A 20,333-nucleotide genomic window follows, 5' to 3' on the forward strand; every position below is an offset into this window, starting at 1 on the left:
AATTAAGTTGTCCTGACAAGTGTTGTGAATCATAACCTTTGTTCGACATTAGTTTTCTTATATTTGTAATCACTTTTGAGTCCTATAATAATAGTTATTAAAAACGGCCGTTAGACTTCCAACTCTTAGTTTTCAGCCTCAAGTTTTGAAGTTCTGTCAGTTAAAACTTTATTCACCGACTACTAAGAATGTCAAAGATTTAATGATTTTATTAAAATCGTCTCGCTTCTAAAATTTTTTTAACAACTCTCCTTGCTTCATCTTGCAATTTTCTTAGAGATGTATTAGAATCGGTAAGAGTCATTTGCTGTCGTTCCAGTTTTTCATTCATTTCTGAACGAAAGCTTCGAATTTCTTTCATGAAAGCGATGTCTCACAGGATGTTGGTGAGGGAGGGGCTTCGTCGCGTAGTTTACTTTTGACTTTTGGTGCAATGGAAGTATTGCTATTATCTTCCTTAGGGTGCTTCGCAACACACGCAGGACAAATCCACTTCGATCGGTGCGTAGATAGTTCGTCATAGTTTACGCAATCTGAATGGTATAAAAGTGAGCATTCACTACAAGAACATTTGACTCGTACTCGTTGAATAACTGAAATAGCTAAGTTACAGGTAACACAAATCATTGTTGGAGTAAGATTCCAATATAGAATATCCCTTTTAGAAATCCTGACAATATTTTGTTGATAAATTCACTGATGCGCGTAACTGCTATTTTTCTTGGTCAGGCGTTCCTATGCAATGAAGTTAGGCTTCGAGGAGATCGTGAGTTGTCGTAGGTCAGTGATGACAAGAATTTACAATGAATGTGTTGATAAGCGCAAATATCGAGAACAGACCTATTTCGCTAATTATTTTCTTTAGAATATTCCTAATTAAAAGAGAAAAATTGAAAAAGAAGTCTAAAAACAACACTTTTCTATAAGTACTCCCATACAAACGATTCGTAATAATAGGTAGATACTTAAAAGTCAATTGGAACTTTAATACCATACCATAAAGTACAAGTGTTAATGAAGAGGTTTCGTGAAGGCAAAACAATAGTGACGTTAGGGCATGGGTAGGGTACGGTTAGGGGTAGGGTAAGTCACGGGTAGGGTAGGGGTAGGGTAAGGGTACGGTAGGGGTAGGGTAAGTGTAGGGTTAGGGGTAGGATTAGGGGTAGGGTATGGTTTGAGTAGGGTAGGGTAGGATATTCTAGGGTAAGGGTAGGGTAGGTGTAGGGTGGGAGTAGGGTAGGGGTAGGGAAGACTCGGGGAGTGCAATTTGCCTCTGCGATCTGGGCAGGTCTGATTTTACCAGAGAGTGGTTCGGTCTATGCGAGATTCATGATTAAAACGTTGTGTACATGTTATCATGTCAAAAACACTGTGTTTGACGATTTGAGAAGTATGGACCAAGATACCGCCGGTTAGCGTGTCAGTTCCTAAGCGTGCTCGATATTCCTCAGGAGACGTGCCGTTGTATTAAAAGAGAAAACAAGTTAGTCATCCTTCACGTTGAGAATTCTGAGAAATATATCTTTCAATTAGGTCATGTAACGGTGTCATAATCGGAGATTTTGTAAGGCTACACATTATCACAAAAAATCAAATTATTATTCTCGTGTTAAGCTCACTTCACGTAAAATTAAACCTGCGTTACTAAGGTAAGTTTTACCATTTTGTCAGTGAGACAAATGATTAGTAGGTTCCTCTTGAAAACTTTTTTGTAAAACTTTAGAGTACTGAGTAACAATTTCGACGTACATAAACTTTGCGTAACTTTAAACGATTACGCAGCGCACGCAACGGAAGTGTGGCAAAACTGAGAAGTTTTTGCCACACTTTTCATTGGTGCTCCAACCCTCTTGGTTGAGGTGTGATGTTATACAGTATGTCTCGTAAATATTACGACTTCACAAGGTGATAGCTGACATCAAGGCCTACTAAAATAATGCAATATATGTTAGCCGAAATAATATGATTTTAAGTTATATATTGTTATATTCATTGTATAAAATACAAAAATCCCTACCTTTCAGTACAGTTTAGTCGTACCACGTGCTGAGAAATTACTTAAGCGTTGATTTTATACTTGGTAATGAATTGTTGTTTCAAGTAATGATAGTTAAATTTTTTCTACTGCAAAGTAAGGTATTTCCAAAAATACGGGATTAATTATTTTTTTATTTTAAACGATGTTTTGTTTGTACTTATAAGGGTCACATTGAAAAAAAAAACATGTTCATTTAACAAGAATTCCAAAGATGTAAGACATTAGTACATTATTTTCAAACACTTCGTCACAATTGCTATTTTCGTTTCGAAAAGGGTCAATTATGTAAAAATCGTTACTTATTAAAAGTTCAGGTCACTTGAATAACAAAAGAATTTACATTGAATAGTATTATAATAGTAATATAATTGAATAACATTGAATACAAATATAATTAACTGTTGTAATATCAAAATCAACATGGGAAGTATAATAAAAAGACAAGTAGTTATTTTAAAAAAATTAGGGTGTCGTAGTCAACTAAAGCCCATTTTATTTTATTGAAAGTTGTAATTTAGCATGAGTAGAAGTATAACTATGACTACTTAGAGTATGTAAGAAAGATACGCCGATAAACAGATAAAATCAAATTAGGTATGAAAAATTGTAATTTTTAGAGTAGGTATATTTAAATATACATCAGGTCATTGAAAACGTATAGCGATCCCGTTAAGGGGTGTTAGTTGGGATCATTAGCTATGAAATTGAATTGGGTTACATGGGGCATAAATGTACCGATTTTGAAAAAAAGAGACTTCTTTTTTCTTAAGAAATGTGGGTTACTCTACTTCAAAGTGGATTATAAAATAAAACTTATATGTTTAGTTGTTGTTTTTGGTGTTTTTAGTAATACTAATAAATAAATAAGCGATAAAAACAAATGAGGGTATATATTTCTAACGCCGGACCGTAGACCAAGACTGCAGTCAAAAGCGAACAACGCACTTAAATTGAATAATGTGATTGAATAACAGCGGCGCCAGAGTCCTCCCTTGTCAACCCGCTTCCCGCTTCGCTCCTTCGCAAGCCATATATATATATATATAGCTCCAGTATAGGGATGGACAAGTAGATAAAATATATCGATACTAACAGACGCCCGCGACTTCGTCCGCGTAGAATTTCGTTTTACACAAATCCCTCGGGAACCATGGATTTTTCCGGGATAAAAAGTAGCCTATGTGTTAATCCAGGCTATAATATATCTTAATACCCTTCAGCTAATTCGGTTCAGTAGTCGAGGCGTGAAAGAGTAACAAACATTCATATCATCAAAATCTTCAGTTTTCGCAAATCTCGGGAAACCGTGGATTTTTTCGGGATAAAAAGTAAAATATATTTCCATTGCAAATTTCAGCCAAATCGCTTCAGTAGTAGCGGCGTTAAAGAGTAACAAACATACATCGTAATATCCATACAAACTTTTACGTTTATAACATTAGTAGGAAGTAGAATAGGATATATCGTATCGATATTTTTTAAATGTATCGATACATATTTTCTAAAAATATCGATATTTCGATATATTGATATTTTTTGCCCAAGCCTAAAACCAACTAAATAATACTTTTTATTTTATGTAGGTTGACTCCACTGAACATTTTTTTTATTGATTATTGGCCCTGGCCCGCCCTGGTTTTTAAGCCCTTCAGTCTTAACTGCACAGACCACAAACGGGTCAAAGACTAAATAGATAATTTTCATTAATACTTAATAGTTCCATGATATTTTTTTATTAATTTAATAGTTTTTGATACTCGCAAATGAATATCGAATATCGATATATCGAAAAAAAACATCGCCGATATATATCGATTATTTTCGGAAAAAATATCGATATTTTGATATATCGATTTTTTTTGCCCAAGTGATCTACCGCTGTTCGGAAGGGGTACTTCGCTACGCCCCTGGTGGTACTCGTATGGTATATCTCCAAAAAAAACCGTGATATTCAACCGGAAGAAGCGTGAGTGTTCGCTAGTCTTTCAATAAATATTTCAAACACAATGATAATACTTACTAATGACTTGTCACTGGTGAATAGATAGATATAAGGGCAGTAGGAATATTAAAAAAAGTATATAATTTTTCCTGTAATTTCATTTATTAGTAGATATGTCTTAGTTAACTATTTTGGACTATCCAATTAACGTAAGATCTTACGTCGGTGTTAACTCCTGGATAGAAGGGATGACCACATATTACGTTCCATCCTATAACTCCGATCAGAATATCGCGTTGGTGTACGACGGGGCCGCCCCAGTCCCAGGTGCAAAAGTCCTGGCCACCGATGTCAAGTAGACCGGTGCACAGGTTTCCAGGATACACGGGAAGTACTCCCTGGAAACCTGGTTGTACCCTGAGTTCGTCATAGCGCTGTTTGCAAAGCGCATGATTTACAACGCGGACATCTACATGTTTTAGCTCCTGTGATCGAGGGACTCCCACTCCGGGCTGTAAACAAGATAGATATAATAATTTAGTGATAACTTCTTTTGGGAGGGAAATCCGCTCCACCTGGAAAAAATATGACCAGAACTTGGCGATCCTATCAGAGCTTCCAGGACCGAAACAAGAAGTTAATAGCCAAGTTGGTACTTTCTTGGACACTATTCGCGAACATTACCCACATGGGCGTATATAGCGGTGGGCCGGGCCCACCCTAGAATGGTTCAGGACCCTAGGATACTGGGCTACCTATTGGAAATTCTATGATGGACGCCGAAATACTAATAATTTTACACAAAATTTTATAAATATCAAATAATAATTACAACTTATAATAAAGAAAAACCTATAATAATGATTTTGAAAAATATTATGTAAATTTTGAAAAATATTATATTATAAGACAATTTCTGATACCTACCAGAGACACAAAGAAAAAAATAATAAAGTAAGTCGAGTCATTTCAGAGGTTTGCGTCCACAAATATTGTTTACGATAATTATATTGAGTGTCGACTCTGTTCATTGATATGTAGGCCCACCCCAGGAAACAATCCTAGATACGCCAATGATTCGTATGATGGATTACCCGCCATGCTATGAGCTATGCTATGCTCAAAAATGTTATTAAAAATTTATACAAGTTGCTCGGGAATATTTCCAATAACTCTAGGGTTATATTCTTTAAGGAAAAATATTTTTTAATAATAATAATTAAGAATTTTTTCAGGTACGTATGCAGGAGGTTTCCTCGCGATGTTTTCCCCCCACCGTTTGAAACCCATAATAATTAATTTAATATAATATATTTTTTTTAAATACACCGACTTCAAAACATTAACGTACCCACAAAACTAGAAAGGGAAAAACAAAATTATAATATTTTCTACCTATTGATCACTTAAAGTCGGTGCCAGCCTCAAGTGAGTGTGTAGTTTATTAAATAAAATGAACTTTTTTTCTCACTTATGAATCTGCTAACTCTAGTTTATTCTAAAACGTTGTGCATTCATACTTACTGTAGTAATACCCCATCCTGCAATGTATACCCGCAGGTTATCCGGGAGCGCATAATTTGCCCCTGCGATCCGAGCAGGTCTGATTCTGTCAGAGAGTGGTGCGGCGTTTGTGAGCCTAAATATTAAAATGTTGTGTTCACGTCTAATCATGTCAAAACCACTGTGAAAGATGATCTGAGAAACAGGGAACAAGGTACCGCCGGTTAACGTGGCCGTTCCTAAGCGTATTCGACGATCCTCAGGACGTTCGTCAATGCCTCTGTAAAAAAAGAGAAAAATATTGGTCACCACTAGAGAGTATTGTGCGCAGTTCAATTTCATGACTGTGGTCCTGGGTTCGATCCCCAGTTGGGCCAGTTGAGGTTCTCTTTGGCTGGTGTGAGGTTTCGGCTGTGGCTAGTTACCAGTACCACCCTACCAAAGACGTAAGCGATTTAGCGTTCCGGGACGATGTCGTGTAGAAACCGAAAGGGATTTGGATTTTCATCTTCCTCCTAACAAGTTAGCCCATTTCCATTTTAGATTGCTTCCTCACTTTCCATCAGGTGAGACTAGTCAAGTGCTAACTTGTAAAGAATAAAAAAAAACATATTATTCGTTTGATAATAATAATATCGTTTCGTCATTAATTTATCATAGAAACATAAACGACTCTTTTTTCCTTAAAATGAATCAAGTAAGTATACATACATATTAGAAGCAAGAGTCACCACAGCTGTGGGACTGATGAGAGTGCCGCCGGCTCCAGGATGGAAATTCCCACCCCAGTACCAACTCGGGTTGGCCATGAAGGGGTAAGTGTAGATGTCTGTGTAGGTTCCACCAAAGATGCGGCCATTTTGTTGCGGCTTTGCTGTTAGAATAATAATTTATTGCTATTACAAAAACTTTTATCATATTTTAATATATTATAATTGGTGTTACCCCCGAAAAAGATTAAAAGTAGAATGTGCAGTGGCGTAGCGTGTCTAGGAGGGATCATGTATCAAAATTAGTTGAGGGGCCCAATGAATGAAGCGTACCTAATGATTTCTCATAAAAGAAACGAAAATGCTGGCTTAAAATAAATATGACAATGACTTAATCTATGTAGGATATTCACAACTTTTCGACGCACACTTAAGCAAGAATTAAGCGAGATTGTAGATTAAATTTTTCTATAATCTTTGGTTTTACAAGTAAGGGGCCCCTGTTGTCCGGGGGCCCCGTATCATTGGACATTGATCCGGGTGATACGGCGGTGGCTACGTCCTTGCCTGTGTGTTAATCCAGGTTATAATCTCAGTTAATTCGGTTCAATAGTCGCGTCGTGAAAGAGTTACATACATCCAAAAATCCACACAAACTTTCGCGTTTATAACATTAGTCGGATTTATAGGATTAGTAGGATATTTATTATTAATAGTATATTTATTATTTAACAAGTAAAATCATCAGGGGGTGAAACAAAGGTTGAAAGTTTGTAAAGAAAGTCCTTAATTTTTCAAGTTATATTAATTGTAAAGTTAAGTATGTGCACTACTAGAAAATACCTAAAAATAATATGCTTAATTCAAGATTTTTCAAAATTCTTCCCCTAAAGGGTTAAAAAGAAGTTGAAGTTTTTTAAATCCTTCATGTTTTGAGTTATATTTTGTAAATTGACTGTAATACCTCACAAATAGATGCCTATGCTGACGATATAGTTATATAGTTATGTAGATCAAAAAGTAAAGCAACTGAACTTTACGAAGATCGTGCTGCTGAGGCTCTTCACGAAATAATATTGAAGAGGAAGTAAATTGCTGGAAATAAGTGTTTCTACTCCCATAATAAGTTATTTTCCTCAAACTTCTCAGTCATAAGACAGAACTACTTTTATACAAAATTCTTATTAGGCCGTTAGTAACCTATGCTTGCGAAACGTGGGCTCTTACTCATAAATTAGCCGTATTCGAGAGGAAAGTGCTCCGTAAAATATTTAGGCCGCTAAGAATTACAGGTTCCATCTGTAATTGAAATGAATACGAATACGAAATAGAATAAATACGAAATAGAATGAACTACGAATTGGAAAATCTAGTGAAAGGCGAAACAATAGTAAAGCCCAACCCTCAGTGGTTGAAGCACGTAGAGACGATGCCAAATACTAGAGGGTCTAAAAAGATGGCAAAATGGAGACCACGGGTAAAAAGATTAAAAGGATGACCAAAATAAAAATGGTTAGATTGTGTAAGAGAAAATTTGCAAAAAACGGTGAAAATTAGCTGTGTCGGAAAAAAACGTGAAGGAATTAATGAAATATAAAAGTAGTAGATGAGGCCAAGGCCCACAATAGGTTGTAGCGCAGAAGAAAGAAAAAGAAGAAGGTTCACTTACCGCAGGCCGCACCAACGAGCGCTAAAAATACGAGTAGGCGCATTTTCTAACCAGTGTAACGACAGTGACACGAATACGGCTTACCTAAGATTTTCTCTGCTTTTATATCTAAACTTCTGACAGTTTTTATCAAAAATAATACTTTAATCTTAAAACATCGGCTTATCTCCACAGTACATCTAAAAATAACTTAATGATTATTGATTAATAACTTTATTTTAGGTAAATAATCTACACACTAGCACCGAAAAGTAGTTTAGCTTATGATTATTGGGTAATCCTTACTATCTATACTAATATTATTATAAAGCTGAAGAGTTCGTTAGTTTGTTTGTTTGCTTGAATGCGCTAATCCCGGGAACTACTGGTCCAATTTGAAAATCTTTCAGTGTTAGATAGCCCATTTAATGAGAAAGGCTATAAGCTATATTATATTTTCACTACTCTTGCTCAAAAACATTGTCATACTACCACCCCACAGCGGGGCTAAACAAGCATTTCAGCCTCTAGGAGCTAAAGTAATTTTCTTTTTTTAATTTTTGTCTGTTTTTGGAGGTTTTATTCGTAAATAGAATCATCGTAGATAAAGCCCTGATTGTTTGATAAAAATAAAAACTTGCAATTAGAAGGAAATGCAGCGTTGTTGTCTGTGGAATGCGTTCATTTTTTTATTTAATTTTTATTGAGTTCCGAATAGAGCGACATTTGAAGGCATGGGACATCCTGTACGGTGTAATACATTTGCCTTTTTCTCATGTGAAAGAAAAATAAAATTAAAAAGCGAGAATTTAAAAAACAATTGGCGTGAATAATACACCTTTGATTTTTTTAAGAAATTCATTGTAAATTTGTGACCGTAACTATTATTTTTAAACAATAATTGTTATCTTCATCTAGTGAGAATGGTGATCCTAATTTGGAGATGGATGAAATTTTCAATCTGTTACCATCAAAGTCGAGACGCATTTACTTAAATACCTATCTAGGTAAAGTGGAGAAAACACCAACGAATGGATTCACTTACGAAAGGAGTTTTTTAAACTATTATCTCCCATGTTTACCTCACATACTCATTATTCATCTTCACAGTAGTCGGAAATTATGTTACCGGGTAAAAGCATCTCCCATAATATCCAAAACTGTAGACTTTGTACATTTAATTTTCAATTAAAATAAATCATTGATTATTGTACTAAACTATTTTATTTTCTCGCAATCGTAGTGAAAAGCAGAGAGTGGCTAAACACATGGGGCTAAACCCATTATAAACTCGGTTTCTATTTAGCTTCCCTCGCCTTACGTCTCGGGTCCTAAAAGTACCTCGTATATAATGGGTCTTTTTAGCCCCTTGTATAACAATCTACTATTTCATATAAAAATAGGGATCCTTCCTGAAACTCCCATTCCCAACGCCTTACCCAAGGTAACCTTACCTAGAACATTGTTTACATCGCGTGCGCTGCAGAAACTATTAATGTTACGAGTAGAATAAAATAATGTACTAAGTACAACCTTGCAGTACACGTATACGTCAATTTCTACAAAAAGTGTCGCGACAGCATATGCCTAAAGTACTAAAGTCATGACACAATAAGTGTTCCTTTTAACCGATTTCAAAAAAGGAGGAGGTTCTCAATTCGAGTCGAGTAACATACATAGAAAAAAAATCATTTTTTGTATGTATGTTACTCGATTACTCGAAGACTATCAAAAATCGTAAGGGCGACTATAGTATTTCTTAATATTTTCATTAAGCACTTTAAATCACTACAATTTGATGAAGGTCTGGAGTCGATTTACAGTAGCTACCTTGTGATTGGGTTAGATAATCAAACCCAATCACAATGTACAATAGTACATTCCACCTATATAGGTTGTGACTGTCATTAGGGTTCTAATGATGAAAACAAAAGAATAACAGCTACCTTGTGATTGGGCTTAATTAATTTGTATTGATGAGGACTTTCCACCTAGCTGGGTTGTGACTGTCATTAGGGGTTTGATTATGAAGGCAAGGGTAGTCGAACTTCTCAACGGTTTACAGTAGGTATCTTCTGATTGAGCTTAATAAATTTGTATTGATAAGGACTTTGCACATATTATATGATGGGTTATGTCAGGAGTCTGGTGACGAAGACAAGGCACAACTAATGGAATCCCTCATTGGTTAACAGTAGATACCTTGTGATTGGGTTTGATCAATTTGTATTGATAAGAACTTTCTACCTCGATGGGATGTAAGTGTCATTATGGTCTAGTGATGAAGATGAAGGACAGATAAGGGAACTCCTCATTGGTTTACAGCAGACAACTTTTGTTAGACTTATTTCATACGGTTCAATATGCCAACATGTTCAGCTAGTGCAAAAATAACACCTAAGTGTTACATAAGACAATCACTAAGTGCTCGTACTCGCATGCATTAGTAATGCATCAATTTGAGAGGGATTTCACGTTGCGTAATCGCGTTATCTCTAGTAACGCTCTCTCGTCGTGTTTCGCCTACTCAACAATTTGTTAGAATCTAACTCAGACAACTCTATTCCATTTAAGGTTTTAAGACGACTCATAGCACAACGTACCTTTGGCGAAATATTTCTCTAAATGGAAAGCAATGATGGAAAGAAATGATGAGGTCTAAGATGAAGCGCGCTTGCCTAGAAGATGCCTATTCACTCTTGTCTTGAAGATGCACAAATTAAACGTGACAGGAAACACAGACGCTGGAAGTGCATTCCACATTTTGGCAGTTCTAATTAGGAACGTTGACGCAAAACGTTTCGTGCGGGTTGATTGGACGTTGACAACAAAAGGATGCCATTTTTCACGGCGTCTCGCTGTTCTGTGGTAAAATGGGGACGGAGGAACTAGATCGTAAAGTTCCTGTGCACACTTTCCAAAATATGCGGTAAAAGACCGCAATTTTGCCCGTGTCAACGGTTCATCACCTATGATACGCCTAGCGCGACGATCAACCGAGTCTAATGCAGCGGGTTGGTATTTAGCAGAGCTATCCCATAGACTAAACTTAAAAGCGAAAAAAAAAATCATATTATGTTTATCCTGCTGCTTTGCTGTTGATTATAAATTAAAGCCGGTGCTAAGCCGGTGTTAATTTAGACCGTCTTTGAAATAACACTGTCTGAAAACCCTAAATCTTTACATGGCTTGAAAAAAGCTTTACATCATCGGGTTAGCACCGCCTTCAAATTGATCAGCAGTTTATCAACAATAAAGCATCAGGAACATAATATGAAGTTATTTTTCGCTTTTTGGTTTAATTGGTACGTCTTACGTTTTTGAAGGCGGTTTTACTTTTATACTAAAATTTTATTAAACAAAAACAATGGAAATTAGAAAAAGCTCTTTATATGTATCTAGGTATTAATATTTATCAAAACAAACTGCTTCAGGTCCAAGAATAACAACACTTTTTGAATTATTCAATTCGGACATTCAAAAGATATCAAAAATCAACATAACTTAAAAACCGTAATATTTCGGCTAACATAATAATTTTAGTAGGCCTTGGTGTCAGCTAGCTATCACCTGTAGAGTACAAGTATGTCGTACAATTTACGGGGCTCATTACATACACGGGGCAGAGTGGCCTATGGTGTGAATGTGAAATGTTTAGATTTCTTTCGAACATTAAAGATACTCCCTTTTAAAGAAATAGGTCCATTCCAGCACCTTTCGAACTATGTGCCCTGCCATTGCCATTGCATTGCCACTTCAGCTTCGCGAATGACTGTTTTTGTGGCTTTGCCTAATAAGATGCACGCGTTTTTTCTTTTTATTTGAGAATGTCAAGTACTGATGAATTTATAAATTCGACACCGCCAGAAGTTCCAAAACGCAGCGAAAAATGCTTTTCCTGTTGTTCGAAATATCGACCGCTAGTTACTTACAAGCATATCAAAATTTCATTATGGAAAACAAGCAAAGATGCAAAGACATATTCAGAAAGTGTGTTCTAAGTGTATTTCTTTGCAAATATGCTTTAAAAAGTCATATGACATACGAGCGCTTTGTTATTTACAGCCTCTGCTTTCTTGCTATATCGACTTGGCTGTAATATTCGACTTACCGCACTTAAAATCGTAATGTTACTATTAATCTACTTCCCTCATTGGTTAGATAATATTGGTTAGATAGATAAATCGTACGCTAGTTTAAAAGACTAATAGAGTTTATAGTGGGTATATAAATAACATTACTATTAGAGTAATGTTATTTATATACCCACAATAGTTATTTAGAAATTAAACTTAAACTCAGCGACCGTCAAAGGAACGTTGACATAAGGAATAAGACAAAGCTGATCGTTGCTGCAGAACTGGCGTGCAAACTAAAATGGCGATGGGCAGATCACGTGGCGCGCACTAGAGATGGTCGGTGGAGCGAGAGAGTGTTACATTGGTGGCCGCGTGATCACATCCGGCCGCGCGGCAGACCGCACGCTCGTTGGAGAGACGATATCGAAGAGATCGCAGGTCATACATGGACGAGGATTGCTGCAGATAGAGCACATTGGAGTATGATGGAGGAGGCCTTTACCCGAAAATGGGTACCCAAATAAAACAACAACAATTAATTAATAATATTAACCTACAATTAATTATTCATTATTTTAAAATTTCTGTTAAGTTAATTTAAGTTAGTTTTAAGTTTTTTTTATCCTTTTAATTGTTTGTATTGTATAATTTTATGTGATTTGTGTGTTTTGGGAATAAACGGCTTATTATTATTATTATTATTATTATTATTAGTTATTTAGACGTCTAATATGTTAAATGAAAGATTATTTTTTACTTTATTTAACTGTATTAAGTTGCTTTTGATCTAGTTCTATGATTTTTCTATTTTAGATTTTGTATGAAAAATGTCCGTATGAAAAATAGGGTTACTAAATAGCATTTGCAAATAGATTACCTATCTATTTGCAAATGCTATTTGATAAATAAGCCGTTTATTCCATCTTAACGGACGCCCGCGACTTCGTCCGCGTGGAATTCAGTATTTCACAAATCCCGCGGGAACCATGGATTTTTCTGGGATAAAAAGTAGCCTATGTGTTAATCCAGAGTAAAATCTATTTCCTTTCCAAACTTTATCCAAATCGCTTCAATAGTAGCGGCCATCATCAACATCCAAACAAACATCCAAAGAAACATAATTATACATCCATACAAACTTTCACGTTTATGATATTAGTAGGATGTCTAAATTACTTAGAATTATTTACAATTACTTAATTTACAATTTCGCGACGACGATGACAATGATGATGGTGATGATGATGATGATGATGATGGTGATGATGATGATGATGATGATGATGATGATGATGATGATGATGACGATGATGATGATGATGATGATGATGATTATTAGTTACGATGGCTACAGTTGATGGTAGGTCACAATTTATTAGTTTTGTAGATTCTGTACAATTTTATCGGTAGGTATGTAAATACCTACCTTATCTTAAGTGTTTTATCTGCACTTTATTAAATTGCAATAAAAGGCTTATTTAAATCTATAATTCATTCATGATTATCTAATTTATAATTATTTTATAGGCAATTGCTGATATTCAGTACCGGATTAAGGTAATGCCATCGACCATTAATAACAGGATCTGCCTCGCTAACCGTTACCCATCTGGCAAAGATTAAAAATCAATGATCTAACGCGTTTATAAAAACTGTTGCTATAGAATCGATGTTGATCGATGATTGTTGTAATCGTTTTCGTCGTGTAAATAGCTCCCTAAAAATGCCGGTTTGTGTTATTCCAATGGCATAAAAAACGGCCGAAAACTTGTAGTTGAAATGTTTTAACATTTTATGAATAAAATTAACTTTGTGAGGTAAAATATAACAAATAAACATTTAATTCTTTCATTTTAATAATTTTGACAATACATGACAACCATTTATCTGTAACAGAAACACAACAATATTAATTTACTTAATGAGGAATATTGGCTGTTTTTGGTGCATTTGCCTAAAAAAACGCTCGCACATCGCTATCTGTGTAATAATGACAAGCGTGTCAAAACATAATGCCATCCTAGGGAAAACATGCAAAGACGCAAATTAATTTTCAGAAAGTGTTTTCAAAGTGTGTTACCTAGCAAATGTGAGATAAAACATCGTATGACATACGTGCGCTTTGATAATTACAGCCTCTGCTTCCATACTATATCTCTCGCCAAGGTTCGTGCTGCAATATAATTACAATTAATTACGGCTGTAATTTTCAACTTACCGCAATTATATCATAATGTACTATATTGCTATCCGGGCCCAATTTTACTAGACAACCTATTTGCAATGTGACAATGTGAATATTTTATATCATTTATTTTATCCCAAATAAACAACAGATGAGGGTGTATATTTCTGGCGTATCTCATACTTAGCTACGTAGTCGTGGGTTTTTATATGTGTAGTATTAACCAATACAATATCTTAATCCTATTGTCAGACTGTTCATTTAGGTATGTGATTAAATTTACAGGAAATGGCTAAGCGCGGCAGTATGGAAATACCCATGACGGCTATGATGGGATTAAGATCCATGTCCATAATCTATATCTATACTAATATTACAAAGAGGTAAAGTTTGTAAGTTTGTATGTTTGGAACAATCTTTGTAAAGGGTAAGCTTTGGAACTACTGATCCGATTTCGAAAATTCTTTTACGAGTAGAATGCTGTACTATCGGAGAGTGCTATAGGATATTGTTAAGAAAGTTTTTAGACCAAATATTCATCAGAACAAAAACCAATAATTATAACAATCAATTAGTCAACTGTTTACGATCTCTATTCAATCAATTTTTTGATGCTGTTCTGCTAAAAATTGCCCGGTCTGGTGTCGAAGTAGTTATGGAGCCATTTTTAAGGTAATCTTCACTGTCCAAGGTAAAGCCCCTAATTTGGTTCGACATGGAGCGGAAAAGGCAGTGGCGGATTTACCAGTAGGCTGAATAGGCTGAAGCCTAGGGCGGCAATTTTTTTTTTTTTTTATAATAAATATACTTAAACAATACACATCACTATCTAGCCCCAAAGTAAGCATACAGAGTAGCTTGTGTTACGGGTACTAAGATAGTTGATATTATAATATTCATATACATTTATATACTACATATAAATACTTATATAATGTATAAATACACACAGACACTGGAAAAAACCCATGTTCATCACACAAATATTTTCCAGTTGTGGGAATCGAACCCACGGCCGATGCAGAAAGCAGGGTCACTATCCACTGCGCCACGCGGCCGTCAAAATTTGGCCCAAAAAATTGCGTCTTACAGAAATAAAAAAAACCATCTCTAAATTTAGGTACATAGAAAAACTGAGTATTAAAAATTCAACTAATATAATATTCTAAACAGTGTACTTTATATAGTAAAATACTAAAATTTGCGTGACACTTTATCATTAGAGGGCCTAGTGGCAGGTTTGATACTGTGACGATCAAGTTGACGTAAACAGGAATTTCTAAGGAATTGAAACAGCGCCATCTAGTGACACCACTGCATTACGCGATAGTAACAGTTTGAAAACATTAAAAACTCCCACTAGGCACACTGTACTAAATTGTTCTAACTTGAATACTCTCATCTGTCTATATAATACTAGCGGACGCCCGCGACTTCGTCCGCGTGGAAATCAATGTAAACTTTCACCACTTAAAGAGGTTTAATTTTAAAAATTTTGGAATCAGATTATATTTCGTTTTTTATGAACTAATTTTTAAAACTGTAACTCTAAAAATAAAGTATTTTCCATACAAACTTTCCACCCCTATTTCACCCCCTTTTTATTTTATTTTCGCAATAAAAAGTATCCTAAAACCTTTTCCGTATTTTGGTCTTAAACCGTGACAAATTTCATTTGAATTCATTCAGTAGTTTCAGCGTGATGCCCGAATAACAAAAACACACGGACAGACAGATAGACAAAAAAACAAAAAAAAATATTTTTAGCATCAGTATCGATTATATAAAATGCAACAAAAAATTTCAAAATATCTTCAATGTACAGAATGTACAAAATGTGCAGAATTCATATTATAAGTATAGATTCTAGATGGCGCTAGTAGTACTCTATGCCATGGTAACGTTTGGTGTTACATATGGTATAAGTAAAGTCTCAAATTGCGAATAAATGTACATAATTTGACCAGATTTATTATAAGAATAGATGAAAAATGGAGTATTTCAGAGGTCTGTACGAGGCAAAAATTTAACAATAATAATACATTATATAAAATAATAATAATAATATAATGTCTTTGCCTTCTTTTTATTTATATTCTTTACAAGTTAGCTCTTGATTACAATCTCACCTGGTAAGTGATGATGCAATCTAAGATGGAAGCGGACTAACTTGTTTGGAGGAGGATGAAAATCCACACCCCTTTCGGTTTCTACACGACATCGTACCAGAACGCTAAATCGCTTGGCGGTACGTCTTTGTCGGTAGAGTGGTAACTTGCCACGGCCGAAGCCTCCCACCAGCCAGACCTGGACCAATTAAGAAAACCTCAGTCGGCCCAGCCGGGGATCGAACCTCTGTCATGTAAATCCACCGCGCATACCACTGTGCCACAGAGGCCGTCAAAAATTGTCGATCGGGTCTTTTGCAGTCGAATGCGCAAGGTAAAACTCCTTGTTGACCGTGGCGTTAGTTTAGAGAAAACGTCACGTCCCAGTGCGCAAAGCCTCCCCTGTCCAAACGCAGGTCATGTCCTTTTTTGGATGCAGATTCTGCATGACTCTCGGCTTTAACGTATCTCCTGAAGATATCTACTTCTTTTTGTGCTTTACATTGAAGTACAGGCACCATTTCTCATCACCTGTGATGATTCGTTAGAAAAATTGCTGCTTATGTTCACACCTTGCTCGATGGCGGGCGAGATGTTTAGCCACAATAGGGATGATGACAGTTTTTTAAATTGTATATAAATTATGAGTATGCTAATAGTAAAGCAATTTTGTAAAAGTAACAGGATATCTGCGATCATTACTTCCGCAGCTACATAGATTTAAAGGGTCAGATTTGCGGATCCCTGAAAAACGCCCCATACAAAATTGTAGGAATTAATGAAGTCGTAGGTAGGTACATAATGATCGTTAGATTTGTATGGGCGTTCAAACAAAATTACTAATATCTTTGTTATTTGTGCGTTTATGTTTATATTTCAAATATTTAAAAATGTCACATTTAATGTAAGGAAGCTAAAACTGTATGAATTTTCATCTAATTACAATAGAAGATTTTTAATAGGTTTTGAAATTTTATAATCTTATTTATTTTGCAAATATCCAGACAATCTTTGCTTTTTATGTATAAATTAGTTAACATTGACCTTATTTACCAGAATGTATCATAAAAATCAATATATTCAAACATAGTCATCATCCCCATTTGATAGCGATATTCTTTGTTTATTTCACTAAGCTCGTGAGGTACCAAAGCTACGAGATTTGGTTAAAAGCAATTGATTGAAGGTGGTTGGATATCGTCATTACTCTGCAGTCATTTTTTGGATAATTCACGGGCCTGTGTTTTGACGACTATCTTCCTTCAGAAATGCCTTGAGGCGATTCTCATCGAATTGCGAATTGCGTCCGCTACGAGGTGTGTCTTCGAGATAAAAGTCTCCATTTTTGAACTTTGCAAACCATTTTTGTGCAGTAAACAAGCCTGAGACTTCATACACGTTGCATATCTCGCGAGCGGTTTCGGCAGCTTTAAGACCTCAATAAGAAGCGAAGAAAAGCAGTTGTCGAAAATGCTGATTTTGCCTTCTGTCTAGTTTTTGCCTTCTGTCTAGTTCGTTTTTTTATGATTTATAAACAAATTTTTAAAGCTGTAACTCTAAAAATGTCCTTCCTTACCATACAAACTATCAACCCCTACTTCACCCCCTTCTCATTTTATTTTCGCCATATAAGGTATCCTTTTTCGTACTATAAATAAATTAAATCGTGCCAAGTTTCATTTGAATTCATTCAGTAGTTTCAGCGTGATGTCCGAATAACAAAAAAAAACACGGACAGACAGACAGACAAAAAAGGTAAAAAATATTTTTAGCTTCAGTATCGATTATATAATGCCCCCCCACAAAACTTTTCAAAATATCTTCAATGTACAGAATGTACAAAATGTACAGAATTCGTTTTATAAGTAGGTATAGATTCTAGATGGCGCTAGCTTCCTTTATGCCACGCAAACGTTTATTGGTACAAATGGTTTACGTAAAATCTCGAGTAAATGTATATAAAATGACCAGTATTATTAAAAGTATAGATAGATAGATAGATTATGAATCGTTTGACATTAATTCATTAAAATCGGTTAAGTTTAGACGTTACGGTGGAACATACATATCTATGTACATAGACTGCCAAAATCATTATCCTTCCTTTTAGCTTCGCCGTAGTAAGGTAAAAACACATACCTTCATTACAGCCTTACTTGATGAGTACTGTACTGTACCAACAAAGAAATTAGAAATGAAGATTGAAAACGCGTGTCATTTCATAACTTATTTATTTAAAATTATGTAGGTTTGTTCATAAAATGTTATAATAAATATATATTAACCATATCTAATTGTTCTAAGATTATTAATCAAATTTATTTTCATTAATTTAAGAACAAGTTAATTATGATTATTATTAGGTGTGAAATGACTAGTTAATTTATACCCTCATTTTTAATTGGTTTTTAGTAAAAAGTAGGTACTCATCAAGAAAGGATAGATATTTGCAAAAAAAATCTATTTTTTGACCTTTGTCCTCATAATAGTACCCTACCATTTGTAGATTTTGGGACAACTATTAGAATGTCAAAATACATGTTCATACAAATATTCAGCTATCTCAAATTCCGAGATTACTACATAATTTCGACTAAGATCACTGGATCAAACGATACAGAAGCACCAAAAGAAGCGCACTACAAAAACTATCTCCCTGCTACAAATAGGTACAATAGCAAATAAACCGTGGTGTTTACGACAACATCAAGGACATGTAGGACGTAGTAGTAGGATGTAACATGTAGGAGGGAACCCGCGCGCTGACACCAAGGAAATGAGGCATTTTGCCGATGTCAAGGATACCGGTGCATATCATGGCACGGATTAACATAGATATAACACATACCTTTAAAAACCATTATACTGTCAGTAGTTAGATAATTAATTAAAAACTAGAATAAAATAAGTCACCTTGCGCGACGTCTATAGTCGAATAATGAATTCAGCGTTCTCTTTTGAAGTTTCCTGTGATACCATTTTTTATTGAATCAAAAATAGTGATGTGACAAAGTGAACGATCATGATTCACTCAATATGTTCTGAACCAAATTAGAAATTTCTCAGTCTAAGGCTTAATAATAAACGTAAAACCTATTTTGAGTCACAGTGATAAAAATAAAATTATTCTAAGACCTTATTTAATTTGACTTATCTCCCATGAAGAACAAACAACTAAAGAAGTTAACAGAAGAATAGCAAACGGCTGGAAAAAGTACTGGTCACTAAAAGAAATCATGAAATGTAACGAGCTAAGCATGACAATCAAATTAACTGCAGGTAACCACTGGAGGAGGGTAGCACAAAATAGAACGGAGTGGAAAAGACTAGAGGAGGCCTATGCCAACAGGCACAAAATTACTCGACATAATATAATATATATGTGTATTACTCAACTCGTATATTCGGAATAAAGGGCTTATTATTATTATAAGTTTAAACAAGATATTTTTAAATGGAAGATAAAATGTAAAGAAATATTGAAGGAGTTCCGATACCAACACATTAGTCCCTGCTCAGTATAGAAACGTATGGACTTTCGTTGAGTACCTACTTCGGAGTACCGATATTAGAGTCATAAATTTATTGTTATTTTTTTCTGTCTCTACTTTTTCTTTATATTTATTTTCATTTTCAGACGATTCTAAACTTAGTGTTTGCGTTGGCTTAGGCTCTAGATATTTGTTTTAAATTGTAGTTTTTTGACCATCACAGAGTCGAACATTTGAATAGTCATTGTTTATTCAATGCAAACAAACAAACAATCAAATCTTTCCCCTATATAATATTGGTATCTATATTAAGTCGGGTTTGTTACAATACCTACAACACAAGAACGGCTGGACCGATTTGGCTGACAATTGGTGGAGAGGTATCTTAGAACCAGGAGGACATAGAAAAGGGTACTTACTTAGGGTAGGGGTAGGCTTAGGAGTAGCTTGGCTTAAATTTTCAAATCGAAAGTAGTGGTACCCTCAGAGATCAGGGCATATAGGTAAAAAATTGATCAATTACATAATTTACACAATTTTTCTTTCAACCGTCTGTCACTAAGCGCTATGATAGCAATTTCTGTTCAAAATTCCTCTTTGAGAGTGAATGATCTGGGGCACTATTTTTT

The 20,333-nt window shown here is 35.1% G+C and overlaps 1 protein-coding gene across 1 annotated transcript; it reads right to left on the minus strand.

Annotated features, from left to right (window-relative positions):
• Positions 1-3,651: 3,651 nt before the first annotated feature.
• LOC112050611 (serine protease 41-like) lies at positions 3,652-14,452 on the minus strand. Its single transcript, XM_052883604.1, has 4 exons — positions 14,422-14,452; positions 6,215-6,357; positions 4,202-4,492; positions 3,652-3,696 (listed from the first exon to the last, which is right to left on the minus strand). The coding sequence occupies exons 1-4, from the start codon at positions 14,450-14,452 to the stop codon at positions 3,652-3,654; spliced, it is 510 nt and encodes a 169-aa protein (XP_052739564.1).
• Positions 14,453-20,333: the final 5,881 nt, after the last annotated feature.

Source organism: Bicyclus anynana, chromosome 9 (genome assembly GCF_947172395.1).
Source record: "Bicyclus anynana chromosome 9, ilBicAnyn1.1, whole genome shotgun sequence".
Classification (NCBI taxonomy): Eukaryota; Metazoa; Arthropoda; class Insecta; order Lepidoptera; family Nymphalidae; genus Bicyclus; species Bicyclus anynana.

Bases quoted from the DNA above. Each gene is read 5' to 3' on its own strand.
- LOC112050611 (XM_052883604.1), bottom strand. From the start codon at position 14,452: ATGGATCTTAATCCCATCATAGCCGTCATGG. The intron at 6,358-14,421 runs GTATTTCCATAC...TTATTCTAACAG, and splicing joins TCCCATCATAGCCGTCATGG to CAAAGCCGCAACAAAATGGC. The intron at 4,493-6,214 runs GTGACTCTTGCT...TCTTGTTTACAG, and splicing joins TCATCAGTCCCACAGCTGTG to CCCGGAGTGGGAGTCCCTCG.